General features: G+C 43.0%; 3 protein-coding genes across 3 annotated transcripts in view; 1 reads left to right on the top strand and 2 right to left on the bottom strand.

The window, feature by feature from the left end:
* Positions 1 to 5,056, top strand: part of LOC310817296 (testican-2) — a gene marked incomplete at both ends in the record, with an annotated part of 34,162 nt that extends 29,106 nt beyond the window's left edge. Inside the window, 4 exons of the mRNA XM_083687808.1 lie at positions 206 to 424; positions 2,405 to 2,467; positions 4,584 to 4,721; positions 4,914 to 5,056. Of these exons, the coding sequence (XP_083543934.1) occupies positions 206 to 424; positions 2,405 to 2,467; positions 4,584 to 4,721; positions 4,914 to 5,056 (563 nt within the window). The remainder of the gene's footprint in view (positions 1 to 205; positions 425 to 2,404; positions 2,468 to 4,583; positions 4,722 to 4,913) is intronic.
* A 3,010-nt stretch (positions 5,057 to 8,066) lies between these two features.
* Positions 8,067 to 12,579, bottom strand: sar1aa (secretion associated, Ras related GTPase 1Aa). The gene is made up of 7 exons (XM_083687992.1): positions 12,533 to 12,579; positions 11,974 to 12,046; positions 11,717 to 11,836; positions 11,100 to 11,165; positions 10,860 to 10,963; positions 10,437 to 10,568; positions 8,067 to 10,273 (listed from the first exon to the last, which is right to left on the bottom strand). The coding sequence occupies exons 2-7, from the start codon at positions 12,029 to 12,031 to the stop codon at positions 10,157 to 10,159; spliced, it is 597 nt and encodes a 198-aa protein (XP_083544118.1). The 5' UTR covers positions 12,032 to 12,046; positions 12,533 to 12,579; the 3' UTR covers positions 8,067 to 10,156.
* Positions 12,580 to 13,635: 1,056 nt separating this feature from the next.
* On the bottom strand, positions 13,636 to 18,691 carry ppa1a (inorganic pyrophosphatase 1a; the record flags this gene model as incomplete). Its single annotated transcript, XM_083687591.1, has 11 exons — positions 13,636 to 13,661; positions 14,137 to 14,176; positions 14,896 to 14,965; positions 15,291 to 15,376; positions 15,519 to 15,646; positions 16,149 to 16,275; positions 16,619 to 16,705; positions 17,419 to 17,538; positions 17,780 to 17,833; positions 18,218 to 18,282; positions 18,631 to 18,691. 11 exons carry the CDS (start codon positions 18,689 to 18,691, stop codon positions 13,636 to 13,638), a joined length of 864 nt encoding a protein of 287 aa, XP_083543717.1.
* Between the last annotated feature and the right edge of the window lie 2,346 nt (positions 18,692 to 21,037).

Below are 21,037 nucleotides of genomic sequence, written 5' to 3'. Positions count from 1 at the left end.
TGGGATTTTGAACAAGCCTACACTGAAAAAGAGCTTTGGATTTACGTAAAAAAAAAAAAATTACATCCATATACACCACACATTTCAATCATGTGGATCCGATGTACACACATTTTTTCGTGTAAATCCAAAGGCCTATTTTTGTCAGTGTCCTTCCTCCGGGACAAGCGCCATGGCGATCACGTTGCTAATGTTTGATCCACAGTGCTGGACAAGAGCCTGGTGGCCAGCTGCAAGGACTCGATCGGCTGGATGTTCTCCAAGCTGGACACTAACAACGACCTTTACCTGGACCAGGCCGAGCTGGCGGCCATTAACCTGGACAAGTACGAGGTCTGCATCCGGCCCTTCTTCAACTCCTGCGACTCCTACAAGGACGGGAAGGTCTCCACGGCCGAGTGGTGCCTCTGCTTCTGGAGGGAAAGTGAGTGGATGGGGGAGGCGGGGGGAGGCAGGATGGGGAGGATGGGGGGGGTGGGGGAGGTGTCATGGGGGAGACGGGGGGGGGGGGGGGGCGGGGGGCAGGATGGGGGATGTGCCTCTGCTTCTGGAGGGAGAGTGAGTGGATGTTGGGGGGCGGGGGGAGGCAGGATGGGGAGGATGGGGGGGGGGGGAGGTGTCATGGGGGAGACGGGGGGGGGGGGGGCAGGATGGGGGATGTGCCTCTGCTTCTGGAGGGAAAGTGAGTGGATACTGCAGCATGATATAATATAATAAATAATAATAATATAATAATAATATATACCATTTAGCTGACGCTTTTATCCAAAGCGATTTAAATTGCAGTGAGTGCATACATTTTTCAGTATATATGGTCCCAGCGGGAATAGGGCATGATAGGGATGTTCTGGGCTGCAGAGACAATCTGTGTAAATGGTCAATGGATGGTAAGGGAAGAGGGTGACATTCAGGGACATTATGGTGGTAAAACAGGTGGGCAAACGCTGGACAGTGGCCAAAACGTAACGCTAACCCGAACATTAAAATGAACGTTAAATCTGATGTTAAAATCAGCTACTTTTGGTAAAAGGTGGGCAAATAATGATGCTATTCATCATAGGAAAAGTTGTAAACAGTATTTACCCTGAGAGACCTTGTTCAGCTACTGTAGAGGAAAAACAAGATCTCATCTCCTAACTCTCTTGTATATGACTTTCTAACGGCTCATTTGAAATATGAGCCCGCTAACATGATTAATTCGGTATTCAATCACAGAAGGCATGCCTAGATTACATTGATCCTGTCATTAATTATTCAGTGATAGCCAATCATCTGCACAATTTAAGATTTAAAAGAGCAATTCTGGGTATTGTATTGCTGAATATATGAATAGGTCAAAGAATCAATGTGTCAATTCAAATGTTGACACATTGTTTCTGTTATTGGTCGTAGCAGATTTAGAACACGTAGGCTGGATTAGGATAGAATTGTCGTTAGCTATTTTGTGAATGACTTTGTTGTTACTCATTAATCAAAGACTGGAGACTAGGCTTCTTCTTGTTCTTCTTCTTCTTCTTCTTTTTCTTCTTCTTCTTCCTCATCTTGTTCTTCTTCTTCTTCTTCTTCTTCTTCTTCTTCTTCTTTTTCTTCTTCTTCTTCCTCATCTTGTTCTTCTTCTTCTTCTTCTTCTTCTTCTTCTTCTTGTTCTTGTTCTTGTTCTTCTTGTTCTTCTTCTTCTTCTCCTTCTTGTTCTCCTTCTTCTCTTCTTGTTCTTCTCCTCCTTCTTCTTCTTCTCCTCCTCCTCCTTCTTCTTCTTCTTCTTCTTCTTCTTCTTCTTCTTCTTCTTCTTCTTCTTCTTCTTCTCCTTCTTCTTCTTACTGTATAAACTGAAACCCTGACAAGCAATGCCTGCCACTCAGAAAGACCTAGGAACCCCCCCACCCCGACCCCCCTCTGGCGAACTAAAGGTGCTCTCCACTCCCCAGCTGGGAGGTCTGCTGCGCAGCCAGGCAGAACCATGGGGGAGGGAGTCCACAACCAGGGAGACCACCAGAGGCTGTGTCTGTCTGGGCTTCTCTCGCAGCAGATATATATGCCAATAAAGTGAATCGAATCAAATCGAATTGAATCCAATCGAATAGAATCCAATCCAATCCAATCCAATCCAATCGAAACTAACTGAATCGAACCGAAATGAATCCAATCGAACCAAATTTAATTGACAGTAGAAAGGCTGTTCTACCGTATCTCTGCCAAATCGCAGCTCATTCTCAGCCAACTGCTCTTTCACCCCGGAGCGTCGGGCGATCAATAAGGCCACGAGGGAGTGTAACACACAAGATTTGCAAAAAAACAAATCAATAACGGGCGAAAGTGTAATTATGAAAAGGATTGATTGAAATCAAAGTTTCGGAGCACAGGCGCTGGAGTTGTCCGTCACCACCTTCCTGTGTCCTCCCCTCAGAGCCTCCGTGCCTGGCCGAGCTGGAGAGGATCCAGGTCCAAGAGGTGGCCAAGAAGAAGCCGGGTAAATAATTAGATTACATTATGTATAAATGAGGCCTTGAATATCAGATGAGTGAATACATTAGTGTAGTATGCTACTGTTATGTGTCGTTTCCTTTGAATGAGTGTATGTGTGGGTGTGTGGATGTGCGTGCGTGCGTACCTGCGTGGGTGTGTGTGTGTGTGTGTGTGCGTGGGTGTGTGTGTGTGTGTGTGTGTGTGTGCGTGGGTGTGTGTGTGTGTGTGTGTGTGTGTGTGTGTGGGGCTGTGAGTGCGAGCGTGTGTGTGTGTGTGGGGCTGTGAGTGCGAGCGTGTGTGTGTGTGTGGGTGGGTGTGTGTGGGGCTGTGAGTGCGAGCGTGTGTGTGTGTGTGTGTGTGTGCGTGGGTGTGTGTGTGTGTGTGGGGGTGTGTGTGTGTGGGGCTGTGAGTGCGAGCGTGTGTGTGTGTGTGGGTGGGTGTGTGTGTTGCTCTTCTGTTCGTGTCGGAACATGTTTGTCGGTAGGATGAACAAAGGTGCGGGTGGGTGTACTTTACCTCATGTTTATTCTGTTATGTGTCCTTGCGTGGGTGGAAACTTGCCGGCGCGTGGCTGTGCTGCGTTGTGGCGTGTGCGTGCGTGCGTGTGTGTGTCCGTGCGTGCGTGTGTCCGTGCGTGCGTGTGTGCGTGTGTGTCCGTGCGTGCGTGCGTGCGTGCGTGCGTGTGTGTGTCCGTGCGTGCGTGTGTGCGTGTGTGTGTGCGTGCGTGTGTGTGTGCGTGCGTGCGTGCGTGTGTGTGTGTGTGTGTGTGTGTACTTGTGTAACAAGGTACCTGCAGTAGCAGGAGTGCTGGAGGAGGCTCATTAACCAGATCACAAACACACGCCTGGGATTAGGCCCTAATCTGCCAGGGGGATTAGAGAGTATGTAGCGCTGTCCTGGGCTGTGCTGAGCAGTGCCAGCCTGTGCTGAGCTGGGCTGAGCTGAGCTGAGCTGAGCTGAGCTGAGCTGGGCTGGGCTGGGCTGGACTGAACTGGACTGAGCCAGTTTGAGCAAGCTCAGGACTACTGTACTGGACATACTACCTAATGCAAAGCACTGTTTCAGTGTGTAGTATGTAGTGTGTAGTATGCAGTGTTCAGTATGCAGTGTGTAGTATCCAGTGTGTAGTATACAGTGTGTAGTATGCAGTGTGTAGTATACTGTGTGTAGTATCCAGTGTTCAGTGTGGAGTATGCAGTGTTCAGTATGCAGTGTGTAGTATACAGTGTGTAGTATGCAGTATGTAGTATGCAGTGTGTAGTATGCAGTGTGTAGTATGCAGTGTGTAGTATGCAGTTTGCATGCTACAGACAAGGACCCTCGGAGCGGTTCAGAGGAAGACGTAGAGTACCAACTCCACATTGGGCCACAGTTGTCACGTTCCTTGTCCTCTTTTCTTCTTTTGGGGGGGGTGGGGGGGGGGGGCGGGGAGGAGGGAGGGGGTGTTCACACCATCCCCACTCGCAGAGCCTGCATGTAAAGTGGCAGTTGGCTTTGACAAGGGGTTCCAACGGGAGGCTGTAACCACGGAGGCAGTGTCACATGCCCTGTCATCACATGACACTCACAAGGCATCGGAAAACCTAAACGAGAGAATGCATGAATAAATCCTTGTGAGGCTCAGCATGGAGACGGAAGCGTTCTCCGTCTCGGCGGTATTCTCTATAACAAACAGCTCTGACTCGATACTGACTGATAGACTTATCAAAGGTCTTCAAGCCAGGCAGCCGTTCTCATTTATGCTTTACTTATCCACACCATCGGCTTGAGGCTGTTATGGGAGCAGAAAGCATAAATATTTAACAATGCTGTGTGTGTGTGTGTGTGTGTGTGTGTGTGTGTGTGTGTGTGTGTGTGTGTGTGCGTGCATGCCTGTGTGTGTGTGTGTGTGTGTGTGTGTGTGTGCGTGCCTGTGTGTGTGTGTGTATGTGTGTGTACGTTTGTATGTATGTGTGTGCGTGCCTGTGTGTTTGTGTGTGTGTGTGTGTGTGTGTGTGTGTGTGTGTGTGTGTGCATGCCTGTCTGTGTGCCTCTGTGTGTGTGTGTGTGTGTGTGTGTGTGTGTGTGTGTGTGTGTGTGTGTGTGTGTGTGTGTGTGTAAACTGTGCGTCATGTTTGCAGGGATGTACATTCCCAGCTGCGATGAAGATGGTTACTACAGGAAGCTGCAGTGTGACCAGAGCCGGGGAGAGTGTTGGTGTGTGGACCAGCATGGGGGTGAAATGATGGGATCCCGACTCCATGGCAACCCAGACTGTGGTAAGTGGAAAGCTTCCTTTCCTACAGCAGGAATCAGAAGAAGCAAAATGTTTATTGTTTCATCTTTTATGTCTGCCTTATATAAAATCATTAAATCAAAAAAAAAAAAATATATATATGTCTTGAGATCAAGGCATCTACTCCACTCAACATCACTGAAAGGAAATAATCCTTTCCTTCTTTCAATTCCAGATGAGCTGGTGGGATATTCTGGAGATTTTGGGAGTGGAGTGGGATGGGAGGATGAAGAGGAGAAAGAGGCGGAGGAGAACGGAGAAGAGGCTGAGGAGGAGGAGGAGGAGGGAGAGGCGGATGACGGAGGATACATATGGTAGAGCTGACCCCAAACGGAGAGCCCGGCCGCGATAGGCCGCAGGAAACTACAGGGATGGCTCTCGACCTAACGGCAAAGGATTGTGGGATGTAGATGGGCATGGAGTTGTGTGTTGACCTCTGGGGGTCTGGGGGGGGGGGGTTCTGGGGGAACGGTGGGATGGGGGGTACAGTCATGATGAGATGACCCGTTTTTGTCTTAAATATTGCTTAATTCTTTTCTGTTTCGTGAGCAAGAGAGCTTTCTGTTCAGCTGAAGAGCAGCACACACTGGCGTCAGCGCCACTGGCACCATCAGAGATTCTATCTGTCCATCAACTATACCATCTATGCATCAATATAGTTTTATTTTCCATTGTAAACAACTGCTTGAATATCAAAAATCACAGTTCTGCTCAAATGGCTTGAGAACTGAGTTGAAAAAAAGAGTCCAGTAGGTGGTTATGTTGTCAGAATCAGAGTTGCTGTATATACGTAGACCCTGTAGCAATGATCTATGAAGCAAGGCTACCAGACGCGCTGTTGGAAAAGGAATGATTTCTCTTGTGATCTTACTGCTGTGAGAAATCTCTGTTCTCTCTGCTGTCCATGTGAGTTCTTGCAACAAGGAACCAAGTTTCTCCATTTTGGTAACGTTTTCGTGAGATGACATGTTTCTAGTTGGACAGTCATGTTGTTATAAACTAATTATAAGACTTACTATAATGTACTATACATTTTGATGCCTGTTGAGATCTCTCGATATTTCTGTAAACTGAGGATCAGATACAGAAATCTGTTAAATAGTACATTATGGTTCTTTGTTGCAAGGGTTCATTTGTTAGGAAGCATCCTTCTTGGAACAAAAACACCTGACATTTTACCAAAACTGGTCAAAGTTGTGGTACTTATTGGATAACTAGTCAAAATGTGTGTTTCATGCATACTTAATGTAGGTACTCACATGTAGAAACAGGGTTTTGAAGTATGATTATGCTCTATGTTTATCCTAAAGGTATACTGATGTGCACTTCTCTTTGACAGTCTATAAACCTTTAACATGCTCTGTTGATTAACATAGACAGAAATATGTCTAATACCTATTACACTGATATGGAAACTTTCGTTATAACTGTATTATTTACTCTAAACTTGTAGAATGTACTTATGTGTTCCCCCGAACAGCACCAAGAGTCATAGCCTCTCTCCCTCCTTATTCTACCTACTGACTTTGAAATCACTTTCAAAGAATGTGCCACTCAATGTTCGATTCTCAGTATGCTACTTGAATCTGTATTTTTTGTGTTTATAAAAATGTGTATGTTACTTGAAGTTCTGTGTGTATACTTGAATTCTCACTGTTAGATTTTGTTTTTCTATGAGTAAATTGTTGCCATTTGTTCATCCATTTGGTTGTTTTTAGTATTGCATGTTAGTGAACAAGAATGGAATTCTCCTAGGCTGAGCACTTTACTATTAAAGGCAATGGGCCCAAAATCTGCATTCTTACACTACTTTCATCTTTCAGATACTCTCTCTTCCAATTTTGCAATATAACGTAGATGAGAACTAGCTTCAACAAAGCAGGGTGTTTGTCTGCTCCGAGCTCTGGCCTTGTTAGTGCCTTCCAGCGACCAGCGATGACTATTGTGTTTAATCAACCATTGTGTGGATAACTAGAATGTCATAATGATAATACATGCCATTTAGCTGACGCTTTTATCCAAAGCGACTTACATTGCAGTGAGTGCATACATTTAAGTATATATATGGTCCCAGTGGGAATCAAACCCACAACCTAAGCGTTGTTAGTGCCACGCTCTACCGACTGAGCCACGGAGGACCACATCACATGGGAAACAAGGCTACAAGGCTACAAGTGAGAAGATGTCAGTTGATTCAGTCTGTGGGCTGCATGTTAGATTCTCTCCCCTGTGTGGTTTGAAGCAGGGTGGTGATGTGCAGGGAGGTCGGTGCTCCAGTCATCACGTCAGACAGGAGAATAATAGACCACACTAGACAGCACAGACCAACACAGACCAACACAGACCAGCACAGACCAACACAGACCAGCACAGACCAACACAGACCAACACAGACCAGCACAGACCAGCTCAGACCAACACAGACTTTAGATATTGATATGTGATGCATGTAACTACAATTGCCGATAATGGATATTAGTTCTGAAAAATAATATCATTATTACACACTCCAGAATTAAAGGCACCAGGATATGAGGACAGAATATTATATTTTATTTATTTGTATTTATTGTCTATTAAACCAGAGACACTGAGATTTTTCATATCATAATATGCCCAAGATTTAACTTGGTTGCAGGACTTAATTGGTCCTAAACTGCCTCCCCATGTCAAAAGATGCAACTGCACCCAGCTTCAATGATCCAAAAGTAAAATATTTGGATGCAGAACATTCCAATTTAGGCGACACTTAAACAGTTACATATATTCCCCAAACCACTTCTGACACCCTATTTAAAACATAGTTGCAGTACTGTAGTTTGCCTAATTCAAAACTACTTGATTGTTTAGATCAGATTGGAAAGCTCCAGGCTGACTTCACAGCACACGAGAAGGATATGTATACAGGATTTGACATCTTACGACAACAGATATTTTTGATGCCACACACTTGATTGCTCCTGTTCCATGAATTCAAAAGCATGTGGCAGCTGCTCCACAAACGCTGTCTCTCTCCTGTGACAAGCATAAGAGGATTCTACTCTGGGAGCTAAATAATGTACAGGCTCAAAGTGCCATTTGCCATCTTCTGCACATCAATATGCTACTCCGTTCTGCTGAAAAACATCAAGAAGGGGGAGATGCTATGATGCTATGATAACCACCAACCAACAGCAGCCTCCACAAATCTCGCAGATAAAAGCCTAGCTCCTAAGATTATAGTCGAGCAATTATTATATTCACATTTGTTATATGAGCAAGTGTAAAATGTGTTTGGCTCTGACCATCAGCGAGATACGCAACTGGATAAATAGAAACAGACAGAAAGGATTGTTAAAAATATTTATGGAATTTTCTCACATTAACACAACAGGTTATCATACTGTAGATCCCTCCAGTAATGTGGGCTGTCAGTCCAATGGTGTGAGCCGTACAAAGAATACACCTCCGTTGTACATTATTTACAGTTAATACAGAAACATTAATTTATTGGTACACAACAGTCGAACACTGGTGTAAAAGTAAAAGGCTGTATTCCAGGAAATCCAAGGCTGCAGATGTACTCTCATATCAGAAACACAGATAGTCAAAAAATACTTGCAGCATTTCAAGCTTTGTTTACAGAATCACACGTCCAAGACTTCATATGACAGACATAATAAATATTTCGACACTGACATACAGCACACAGCAAACAGGGACTTTTGTCAAATAGATCAACAAAAGGCAAATCAGATCACCAAAAATCTAGAAAAAACTATAAGTCTGTTTTACTTGGCTGAAGTAGTACCTGTTCCCATAAATTAATTTGGATAATAATAAATAAACAAACAAAAAACATCAAAGTGGCTGTTCTAGATCCTAGATGAGTTGACCCTATGCCAAGGTAACATTAACATAAAGAGATGTCGCAAATAACAGAGGCCTAGTCTGACAGAAAAGATCATATTACTGGTGCACAAACATCTGCAGACTGACACTGTGTCCCAACTCCCCACTCTGTTCCCTGAAGTATGCACTTGTTCACCGCCCCACGCGGACTTCATAGCATATGACTACTGAAAGAACGGGCTCTTACACCAATGCCACGCTTTTAAATCCCTACAGGGGAGTGGACAAGTGCGCACTTCCGGGTGGAGAATTGGTATGCAGAGCGAGACAGCAGCTTCCTTGAGGACCGCGGCACCCTCTCCTTGAGGACCGCGGGGCCCTCTTCAGCCAGACCTGTTGCATCCCCCACTCCTGGTTAAAGTAAAAAAAAATCGACAGTATTCTAGTGCAGGGAGACAGAATGTTTCTTCGGATACACCTTCGGATGACTTCCTTTTACTTTCACACAGTAAAATATATCGTTTTCTCGAGTACAGAAATAAAAAAATAAAATAAAATAAAATAAAATAAAACGTGCACCAGATCAAAATAGGGCCCTATATCATTTCAACACTCCTGGCAAATCGGTGGAAGAGTGGGTGCCACCTCCTCCTCGGGTTAAGATTCGTATCGACGGCCATTGATGGTCATACCGCTTTATTGCTTCGTGCAATGGCGTCTTCTCTCGGAGCTGTTGGACGCAGCGGACTGCACCAGCACAGCATCATGACACTAAAGCCATGAATCATAGTACGGAAATGACATGACTATCAGAAGAACCGTTAGTCCTCTGAGGTCTATTGTAAACATCCCAAAGTCACTTGCCAGATTGCATAAGTCTTTGGCTGAGTGCATTGAAGGCAATAGCTGCATTGACAAATACTCAAATCCCCGTATTGGACAAGATTAAACAACCGGATCCAGACCTTTTAACTTGCTCTGTTTCTTTTAACGCAACCCTACTCTGGGACAGCTAGAGGCTATACAAGCAACAAGCAATGTACCACTATTCACATTAGTGATCCGTGCTATCGGTAGTTTTCATTCATAACTTTCATCCGACACCTTGGTCCATCATAACTTAAATGTCACATTATAACTTACTTAAAGTTCCTATATTCTTACATAACATCTGCCTTATATTTTGAATCATACAGATACGCTAAAATTGGTTGGGTATACAGTATATTAATCGTGTTACATGCCAGAGAACTGATTGATATTATACTGAATTAATGGGCAAATATTAACACTAATAACCATATCTTACGACAGCTCACCATGAACCACTTTTAAAAGTTTGCGTAGAAACCTTTAAAACTGACCAACGCTGAAAATGACTAATGAAAAAAAAGAAAAAAAGATGTTCTCCCTGACGTACTCAATCAGGAAGCTGAGACTTAGTACTGGGGGGGGGGGGGGGGCTCCACAGCTCTCCGTGGGTGGTGGTGGTGGTGATGGTGGTAGGCAGGGCGATCTCCTTTCTCCACCTCTCTAGACTTCTAGCTAAGTCCGTATTTGTTAAAAAGAGCAGCGTCTCTCCGAGCGTCAGTCGATGTACTGAGAGAGCCACCGGAACCCGTCGCCGTAGCCTTGTTTTTTCAGCACGCTGCACATGAACACCTCCAGAGGTCGCACGCTCAGCTCCTTCAAGGACACGTTACCCTGTCGGTGCGAAAAAAAGGACAGGGTTTTACACACAACGCCACATACCCCACGACTACACGTCTACACAGACACACAATGTCTCTGCGTGTGTCACTCGATAGTCCTGATTGTACTTTGAGTTAAAGGACTCGTTGATTTAAGAGAAAGCCTGCATGCTGACCTTGCCAGTGGTCTGGCCATCCAGAGCGAACGCTCCTCTCAGCGACCCCTCGCTGACGGCCTCCGGACGGTCAATCTTGTTACCCAACACCAACACTGGGACGTTGAGGATGGTCTCATCTGTAAGTAAAGCCTGGACAACAGAAAGGGGATGGGTAGAGGAGGAGATGATGGGGCGGGGGGGGGTTGTTATCTAACAGAGATTGACAGTTTATGTAGCAGGACATTATGTAATGTTGTCTAAACAGCAAGCTAATAACTTAGCTAATAAAATAGCTCCAGTTATTCAAGACAGTCCCCCGGTTTCTCTCATGCCGAATTTGACAGCTGACAATCCAAGTAATGTTCAATGACGTGACACAAACACCAAGGTGTTAGACTACTGTGTACCTGCGGCTTAACAATGACTTCACTGTATGCTTACGTCAAGCTCGATCTTGGACTCTGTGAGTCTGTCACGATCCGCACAGTCCACGAGAAACACCACCCCGTTTATCGCCGGCAGGTAATTCTTCCAAACTCTTCTGGCTGTGAAAAAAAAGAGTAAAAACAGTGAGGTTGTGATTTAGTTTCTAATCTTAGTTCCTCCAACTCTTAGGTGCTGAATATTCAGAGGCGTCTTCCACATTTACATAAATAAATGTGACGATAACGATTGTCTTACCTTGTACGTGACCTCCGAGATCGAATGTGGTGAACGTCATTCCAGCGATCGTCAACTCTTCAGATGCTTAAGGGAGAACCAAATACAAGCAAGCCAAATCATAAGCTGGGCATTTACATTTATAGAATTTATAGCAGACGCCTTTATCCAAAGCGACTTACAACAAATACATTTTTTTTCATGTATTTACAGAGAAACTTGTACAGGGGGGTAGTGGGGATGAAGAGGTCTTTAGGAGGGACAGTTAAGATGTAGCCTAAAGAGATGGGTCTTCAATCTACGGTGGAAGACAGGTAGTGAAGATAGGCAGTACAGTCACTGAATTACAGTACCATCGAACCATTACGTACACCACCATCAAATAACAGAACCTCACAATAGAACCTCATCGTCATCACCTCCATTCTTATCTACTCACAACTTAACAGCCAATAGGCCAAGACCTTGTCTCATAGTCACACTTTGAAATAAATGATGTTTCTCAAATCAAAACAGGTTTATGTGTCATATACATAGAATACAGCCGTAGAGAGTGCAATGAAATGCTTAGGGCGAGCTGGCTCCTCAACAGTGCAACGCAGTAATAAAAATAATATTGAAAACAATAACATTCTTACTTGGGTGCAATGTAGGCACATGTTGTCCCAGTCTGTCATCTTTCAGCATGTGCAGAAGAGTTGTTTTCCCTGCATTATCCAACCCCAGGAAAACCAACTTCCCAGACTTCTTGTATAAACCTGGCAAAGTCAATTAAAGAATCGGTTAATATTCCAGTTCTGTTGACAGACACACCTCCAACTCCGACTGAATCAGAACCTTGTTATCTATGGTGTTGTGGCAGTTTGGGAATGTTTGAGGTGAGATCAGTGATTACCTAAAAACTGTAGCACACCACTAAATCCTCTGTAGATCCAATCAAATAGAAAAGACATCTCGGTGGTCTTTCCCTGAGAAGAGAGAACATCGATCAGCGGGTGTCTGAAACACGACAACAACACCTTTGTGTCGCTCATTTCCTGCCAACAGGACATCACTGGTAACCCCCAGGCTAACAAGTTGCTACATAGCTAGCAGCGTTACTATCGCCAGACTGCAGCCAACTACTACATTTAATAAGTTTGCTGGTAAATTCATGTTGGCAATGTCGGTAGCTAGCTCGTCTTAATCGGTTAAGCCAAGCAAAATAAGTTGACAGACATGTCTTGCTAAGGCGTCACGCAGCTCCTCGCCCTGAACCAGGACGGGGTTGCTAGTAGTTGGCTAGCTAGCGAGCTAGCACAGCAGCTTAAAACGCCTAGCCGGACGTTACTTACACCAGACACATCTCCGTTTCAAAGCAAACACATGGTACATTTGGACACACGTACATTACTATGTATCTGACATAAGATAAATACTGGCAAATACTGTCAATCCGCCTACTGTCACCTTACCGTGAGCGTCGGCACCCACCGTGTCGCTAGTCTTTACTCGGCTCAAGGACCAGCTGACAGCTAGTGTTGTTTTTCGTTCGACTTCGGTAACTAACCAACCAGCTCGGCGGCGCGTCAGCGCCCTCTAAGGTGCGGGAGCGAACATGGTCGCGTACAGTAGTGACTGATGATTTGATGACTATCAAACTATCAAAGAGCTTAGAAAGGAGATGCATGCATGGTATTTCGAGGTAGACTAGGCTTGGTACATTTTCTGTCCATTTCTGTCATTTAAATCCTGAAGATAATGGTGGTGATAGAAGCAAATCATGCAGGTGGAAAAATCACTGCACAGCAATGCTGTGTTGCTCCTATCCTGATAAACATTTTGATTTTGCATTTAGACATTGCTGCTCTGTATTTCACACTTAGCCGACTTGAATCCATTATGTTTGTCTAATATGTCCATTCTGATATATTCTGATGTTTTTCTTATTTCTTCCTGATGTTGGAATTGTGTTGTGTGATTCTTCAGCCGTTCACAGGCATGTTGTGACCTAATGGTAACTGAAACCAAACTTCAGAAACCGTTTATTTCCTTTTCTAGGTTCTTTTGAATTCATCGAATGCTTCTATTCTATTCTATTCTATTCTGTTCTATGTAAACTGTTCTATTCTGTTCTGTTCTGTTCTGTTCTGTTCTGTTCTGTTCTGTTCTGTTCTGTGTAAACTGTTCTGTTCTGCAATATTACACTCCCCGCCCCAGGCCGTTGCCTCCATGTCTACATCAGGATTGCGTTACGACTCATTACCACTAGATGCTAGTAAAATACCATACTCAGATCCGGGGTATTATATGGTGGTATTTATTTTCACATTCCTGACACATCTCAGATTTCAGTATCCAACAACATGACGAATGAGCCACAACAGAGTGTCGTGGCTTAGCCAGACTTTGACACGGTGAAGTTGTCATGAAAATGGAAAACATTATAAACAGCCTTCCTTGATTGTTTTGTACCAAGGACAAGCATCACACACAACCTCCTAAACATGTGAAACTAATGTTGTCCAAATCTTATGCAGATGATTATGGTCCAATCTTCAGATCTTCATTTTCTCCATTACTCATAGTAGAACCATTTGTGAACTGAAAAGAATGAGCAGAGAAATGTCAATGTCTTCAACTCTTAGGTTCAGCAAAATTTGTAACATATGCATATGGAGACTTCATGTGAATGACTGTCACATACAGTACCAGTCAAAAGTTTGGACACACCTTGCCAAGAGTGTGCAAAGCTGTCATCAAAGCAAAAGGTGGCTACTTTGAAGAATCTAATATATAAAACATATTCTGGTTTGTTTAACACTTTTTTGTTTACTACAGAATTCCATATGTGTTCCTTCATAGTTTTGATGTCTTCAATATTAACCTACAATGTAGAAAATAATACAAATAAAGAAAAACCATTGAATGAGAAGGTGTGTCCAGACTTTTAACTGGTACTGTATACTGTACATTGGACAGAAATTATATTTCTTTGAAAAGTAGCCATAATCAAAATAAAAATAAGTCCCATTGAGGAGCGTATCAATATGAATAACAAAACCAAAGTGAGACATACCTGAACTTGGAATGGGGTCCTCAGCTCCAAAAGCAGATGCCTACAAATTAAGATCATAAAACAAACACACAATCATAATGCAACAACACAACATGGTGTAATGTAACATCACCCTATTTGTCTTACCAAGGGCTTCTGTCTCAGCGTTTGGAGGCTTCGTTGTGGTGCAATGAAGCGAATAATTGGTCTACATATTTCTTCAACTTATGCAAATACCAGTCTATGCTTGACTAATGACTAACGGCTTTATTTACATACTAAAGGACATTTTGTTTTTAGCATTATGTGACATTAAAAGAAACCTCAGAATCACCGGACAAAGACGAAGGCATAAAAAATATATTTTCAGCTAGGCCTAAGTACAATGCAGGGGAGGCTTGTGGAGGTAGAAATCGGAGGACGGGCTCATTGTAATGCATGTGATGGGATCCTTCCATTCCATGCATTACAATGAGCCCATCCTCCGATTTCTACCTCCATCAGTCTCCCCTGGTGCAGTGGATGAGTTCAGTTCAGTTTCAGAAGCCTGAGGGCCGGCCGGCATCGGTTCCACTTAGGTGTCATTTAGGACGGACGCTTTTGAGTAGCAATTATCATACAACAATTCTCCTAAGGTTTTTAGACACGCATTCTAATAACCTTGACAAGACAAATCAACCGCACTTCATTTGCAGGCGTATAAATACAATTGATATGAATGAATCATATGTATATGATTTCAGTCATACTAAAGAGTAGGACGACTGAGAAGAGACTCACAGAATCAACAACAGCCTTGGCATCGCCACTGGAGCAATGGAAGGGACTGTCTGAGACACATGTGTTCAAGCTGCCTCGGAGGATGGTGTGTTCCGCAGACAGACAGAGGGGTTAGGGAACACAGAAAGTCGGTTTAGTTTCAGTTGGATTGAGGGGAAAAGATGGAGAAGGTGGATCTCTGTTTATGCCGCAGTTTCACAAAAACAACTTCAAAAAAACAGTTTTATTTTGGATCTGCTTCTCTGTTTGCCCAGAAAATTGTTTTGAAGTGAATTTTATCCTCAACAGCACCATGAAATTGGATCTGATCAACACCGAATGGAATGGCTGAACATATTTCATAGAGTAGAAAACAGATGGAAATAGTGTATCATAAATGTATGTTTATGTCTCACCAGCTGAGTTCACCAGCATTGGTCTTTTGGGAGATCAATGCTTTCCAAAATCCATGAGTATCCTTGATAGTCTGAATAGCAAAGTCCTGAAAAAGAGAATATCAGTTATGCTACTCTCACAAAATGTAGAGGAATAATCAAACACCTAGATAAATTATTAAACTATTAAACTATTAAAATTGCAACTCTCAACATGTTCAGCCTTAGGACCTAAAACCGGTTCTTCACCCTGTCTTTGAACTCTCCATTGAATGCAAATTTGTTCTCAGGTTTTCCGTCTGGAACTTTATATCTTTTGAACCAATCGACTGTGGCTTCCAGGTAGCCGGGCTTGAGTCTTCTCACATCATCAATATCTGCATTCATCACAGATAGAGATTAAAAGTGGGTGTTAGTGTAAACAAACATAATTCAGCACCAACAGCTCATGGCTCCACTCCAACATATCCAGCTCCACTCCAATCTGTCTGTGTCTGTGTCAGATGGACTGGGACATTCTATAGTGTGTAAGTATTAAGTGTGTAATCAAAAGTCGCGTGCAGGGATGGACTGGGATCATCTGTAGTATGTCAGTATTAAGTGTGTAATCAAAAGTCGCGTGCAGGGATGGACTGGGACATTCTATAGTGTGTAAGTATTAAGTGTGTAATCAAAAGTCGCGTGCAGGGATGGACTGGGATCATCTGTAGTATGTCAGTATTAAGTGTGTAATCAAAAGTCGCGTGCAGGGATGGACTGGGACATTCTATAGTGTGTAAGTATTAAGTGTGTAATCAAAAGTCGCGTGCAGGGATGGACTGGGATCATCTGTAGTATGTCAGTATTAAGTGTGTAATCAAATAGCAGATATCCTCCTACTGTTGAAGTCCGAGGCCTCTGGGTCCTCAACATTAATCACGATGACTTTCCAGTCTGTCTCCCCTTCATCGATCAAAGCCAGGGTCCCTAAGACTTTTACTTTAATAATCTCTCCCCGAGAGCACACCTCAAAACACAAACAATCATGAAAAAAATTTGAAGATTATACACTGTATCTTACATTTACACCTGTGCTCCTTATCAAACCAACCCCACCAGCAGAATGCTTTCGCAATAACAACATGCAACCATCCCTTTCTGAGAGAGCTAGACTTGTATCCCATGTCACCGATGTCAACAGAATGCTGGAGCCGTCATTCTTGAGCAATAACAATATGCAACAATTCTAGACCATTCTAGACCATTCTAGTGCATTCTAGACCATTCTAGAAGAGAACTATAGAGAGAAACACTCTTATTGATCTGAGGAACTAGCAGCCATTTCCGAGAGAGCTGGACTAGAGGGGTACCTTGTATCCTATGTCACAGATGTCAATAGGGTCATTGTCACCACAGCAACCTGTGTCTCCGTCTTTGTGGCCCGGGTCTTCCCATGTCTATCAACAAACAGGTTAGGATTTAGTTTATTTATTAGTGACCGGTGATTCATCATCGTCATCTGCTGCTCTACTGATTGTCCTAAATCATAAATATTGTGTTTTTCAACTGATTGCCTCAAGACCTTATGTTTTCCTCCACACTAGGCATTTGAACATATCAAATTGCTGATCACCACTTTCATTGAATTTTGAGTGGTTTAGTTAACTTTGTCACACCTGTGGGGTTCCGGGTCTAAAATGACCACCATAGGAAAAGAATGGGTAATGAAATGTAAAAATACATACATACAATAGGAAAAAATACATAGAAATGTAGAAATACATTTTCAGTGTCTGTTCTTTGTATATTCACTGCAGTTACTCATGTTAACCACTAGCTGAAGACATTGTTTCACAGCTTAAAAAGGTGTTAAACTAAATTTGGTGATGATTTATGGTTTTTGTGTTTATATAAGAGCAGTTAAAACAGACCCGCCAAATTTGGCCGTGAACACTATAATAAGGGGGGGGGGGGGGGGGGGTGAAGAACACGGGAGAAAGGTTACATGCCACTGGGCCGACCTGAACCGTCCTGTCCTGGCTCCATTGTCCATTCGAGGACTGTTACAGCAACTATGGTGGACGTGTAACTAGGCCCAGCACAGCTCGGATCGGATCAGATCAGCTTGGTTTGGCTCTGCAGTGTGACCAGGGTTAAGTGAACGGCTTGCCTGAGGGATGGCTCCGTAGTTCCAGATATAACCTTTGTGAGGGAACACGTTGGCCACATATCGAAGGTTCCCCTTTTTTAGATCTTGTTTCAATGGATTTAGAGGGTCTTTGGTGGCGATCTGAGGGGGTGAGATGAGAGGATGCGAGGGTATATTTATGTCAAGAAAAAGCTAATATGACACAGAAGGATCCTGGGATGAGATGTATACAGTTACAGTATAAAATACAATGTAAAATACTGAATAAATGAAAAAAAGAAAAGAAAAAGGGGCTAATTCTTGTGCAAATGGTCTCTTGTGTAAGAGCTGCCTCCTCAAGGGGCAATGGCTGATATTGAGTGGACTACAAGACCATCCATACCTCCATCTTTGCATTTGTCCATCTAGGAACCTCAACAACAGCATGGAAGATGTTCTGTCAGAAGGGAAAGTGTTTGTTTCAATCAATGTTTTTGTTCTGACTGAAATTCTGTTAAGAGAGGCTCAATTGACTTGACTAAGTAATGAATTTGTTTCCTTTGAATCTGTCGTAGTCTTTGTCATCTTAGAAGACAAGTTTTGATGTACCATTGTCAGTTAGAGATCCTGTTTCAATCATAATAAGTACTGTATATAATGCCAAGTTAAAATATTAAATTTTTTGAAAATGTACAGTGTATTGGCTGCGGTCCTGCATTGGAAAACAACATCCAAAGTGTATCTAGAAGGACTGGTGATGAAAATAGTAACTATTCACTCAACAACCAAACTATAGTCATTATAATCGTTCAGTTGCGACATTAATAAGATAATTACATACTTGAGCTTCATTCGCATAGATTGGCACGTCGTGGAATGGAGAGATGTATTTTCCATCAGAATCTTCTGTGAAGAGAGAGTAAAGGGAATTATAACAACAGGCAGCTTCCTTGAAAACATTAATATTCAGCTTTTGCGTGCACAATGGGGCCATGATTGATGTGTACAAGTGTCACACTTACACGTACACACTGGCACACTGAGACATGGTTCTTAGCAGGAGAGGAGTGCCAGTGTACTGTATATGTCAAGCTGTCAATATTTAGCTCCCAAGAAAGCGAGTCATGACATAACAAGCTACACAAAGCAAATGTCAAGTGTGCATTTATTCACTCAGCAGGGTAAGGTCTGAGGTAACCAAACGACATGTTGAAGTATTCAAGTAGTATGAAGTATTCAAAGAGCTCCACTTACTGAAAAACACTCTGTAATCCTGTGTGTTGGCTTTGCCCCTCTCCTCGATGGTGAAGCTCATGTCTGCTCTCTATTCCCCAGTCCTGTCCTCCTATTCTTAGGGCTGCCAGTGTGTGCACTAATTTAGCACAGGGAAAGCCTCACTTTCAGGTCAGGTCAGTAAGTGTGAAGAGCAGGCATGCGCACCTCCTAAGCCGTGCGACTGCACAAGGCTCTGCTCCATCACGGCTAGATCTGTCTGTGTCGCGTGCAGGGATGGACTTGGACAACAAAACGGGCCTGGACTTTCAGCCGACTGGGGTGGGGGGGGGTGGGGTGGGGTGGGGGAGGGTGGGGTGGGGTAGGGGGTGCCAGCCCATGTCATGAAACTTAGTGACGAGGTCAAGAGGGAACGACTGTACTTTGCCTACAAGCTTTCAATAACTGCAATGTTTTATGGCCCCTGTGGGTCATACTGTGTAGTCAATGCATTCTCAAATTTAATATTTGCATGTGGTATCTTATTAGGAGTTGTTTTTTTTTAACAGCAGGATGTGTATTTGCATCAGTTAATCGAATAGAGACAGACAGGAAAGTAAGGAGGCGAGGGTAGGCATAGGCCTGATTCAAACCCCTGCTGCACTGGAGTTTATAATGAGACTAGACCACCCCTGGCTACTAGCAGCATGATTCTGAGTGAATTAAGTCAGAGAAAATAGGATGGAAGTCTACTCCTCGGTATCCTAACCGAATCTCTCCATTTTACCGCTTCCTTGTAACTCTCTGATCTCTGCTGCTGTAAATGACAACTGCAACAGTCAAAGGGGGCAGACAGTTGGCTTTCTGGTGTCTCTTGTCAGATGCTGTGAGAGTATTAGATTGTGCTGGCTCACTGGCTGTCGAGAAGTCACTGGCTGTCGAGTGCCTTTTCGGTCAAAACCGCTCCTCAGACATAAACAGATGGAGGTGACTGGTGTTAGCGCTAAACCAATTAAGTACAGGATTAAGTGTTACGCCCTTTCAGCACTTGGATTTCACAGTACCCATTTCAGAAGACATTTGTGGTCCCATTTTCAGCTACATGATGTACACAAATAGCTCCAATTAAAATGCATAGCTAGATTTTATTACCATATTGGGAATATTCACATCTATTTATTGATTAAAAGTGATGTTGTGAATGCACATATCTGATCATTCTTGCGTCATTTCAAGTAAAGTGGCAATGTTTGACACTAACAACATTTCATTTTCATTTGAAAACTTCGGGTGGATTTCAGTTTCAGGTTGAAAATAGTTAAATGCAACATTGTGGAGGTAGTGTAAAAGATGCTGGATTTCTGGTCCCTTCATCTTGTTTATTATTCATAACAATTACGAAAACAAGTGTTGCCAATCATGCAAAGGAAGAAAATCAAATGTAGGCAATGATGAATGCTGCCACCAGCGACAGGAGCTCCGTGTTGTACACAGAACTCTGATTACTGAATGACAAAACAGATATTTCTGAAAAGAAAGGGGGGAAAAAGGAAACTGCATGAACATCAGTGAGATGCACAACAGCATCAAATCACTGGGATCACCAGTGTCGGGTAAATGTATACATTTATGAACTGTGTTGAAGGAGGAACGATTTAGGAATCGGTAAAATAGAAAAACTATGTACTGTAGGCTACATGACTGTCAACATCTTCATTAAAGACGGCAAGGGACCCCAAATAGAAATTAATTAGTCATTAGTCAAAAACAACAACAACTTTCAATTGTTTTGGAGGATCATGCCTAATAGAATGGAGAACTAATTGAAGCAACTGAAATCAAATTTCAGACGGTTAATGCAATCCTCTTTATTTGCCTACTGGGACGTTTATTTTCAGATAGACACCAGTTAAAGTTGTGGATGCCGAATCCCTAGCTTTCATGATAACGATACCTGCGTTTATGATCGGGGAAGGTGTTGAATAAGACAGTCCACCCTCTTTCTGCCAACCACATATGTTTAACGGTACATTTCTTACCTCGTATTTGGTGGCGATCACCCCTTCAAATGTCCCCCAATGTTGACTTATTCACACGCACGATCGACGACCGATACAATAAATTTGCAATAAACAGCTATTTGAGAAATTAAGTATTTCTGTCTATTCACGTTGCATTTCAAAGGCATGACCAAATATACAATTAGAATATATTATTGTTTGTATTAAAGTATTACTCGTTATTGTCTGAAAAAAGCAATGAAAGTCTATTCACAGTAACACTGCTTGTTTTTTTTGTGACATGACATATTCATCTCTCATGACATATTTAGTGACATACAGTTCTACTTTTACTTAACAAAACGATCTTAGTCAGGTATTTGTCATGTTGGTAGGACCAACAATCATATCATATTATCTTATATAGCATATTATTAATATATTGTTGA

The sequence above is a fragment of the Argentina silus genome (genome assembly GCF_951799395.1).
Source record: "Argentina silus genome assembly, chromosome: 16".
Lineage (NCBI taxonomy): Eukaryota > Metazoa > Chordata > Actinopteri > Argentiniformes > Argentinidae > Argentina > Argentina silus.
Note: the sequence above shows the minus strand (reverse complement) of the source record. Positions and strands in the feature narration are given on the sequence as shown.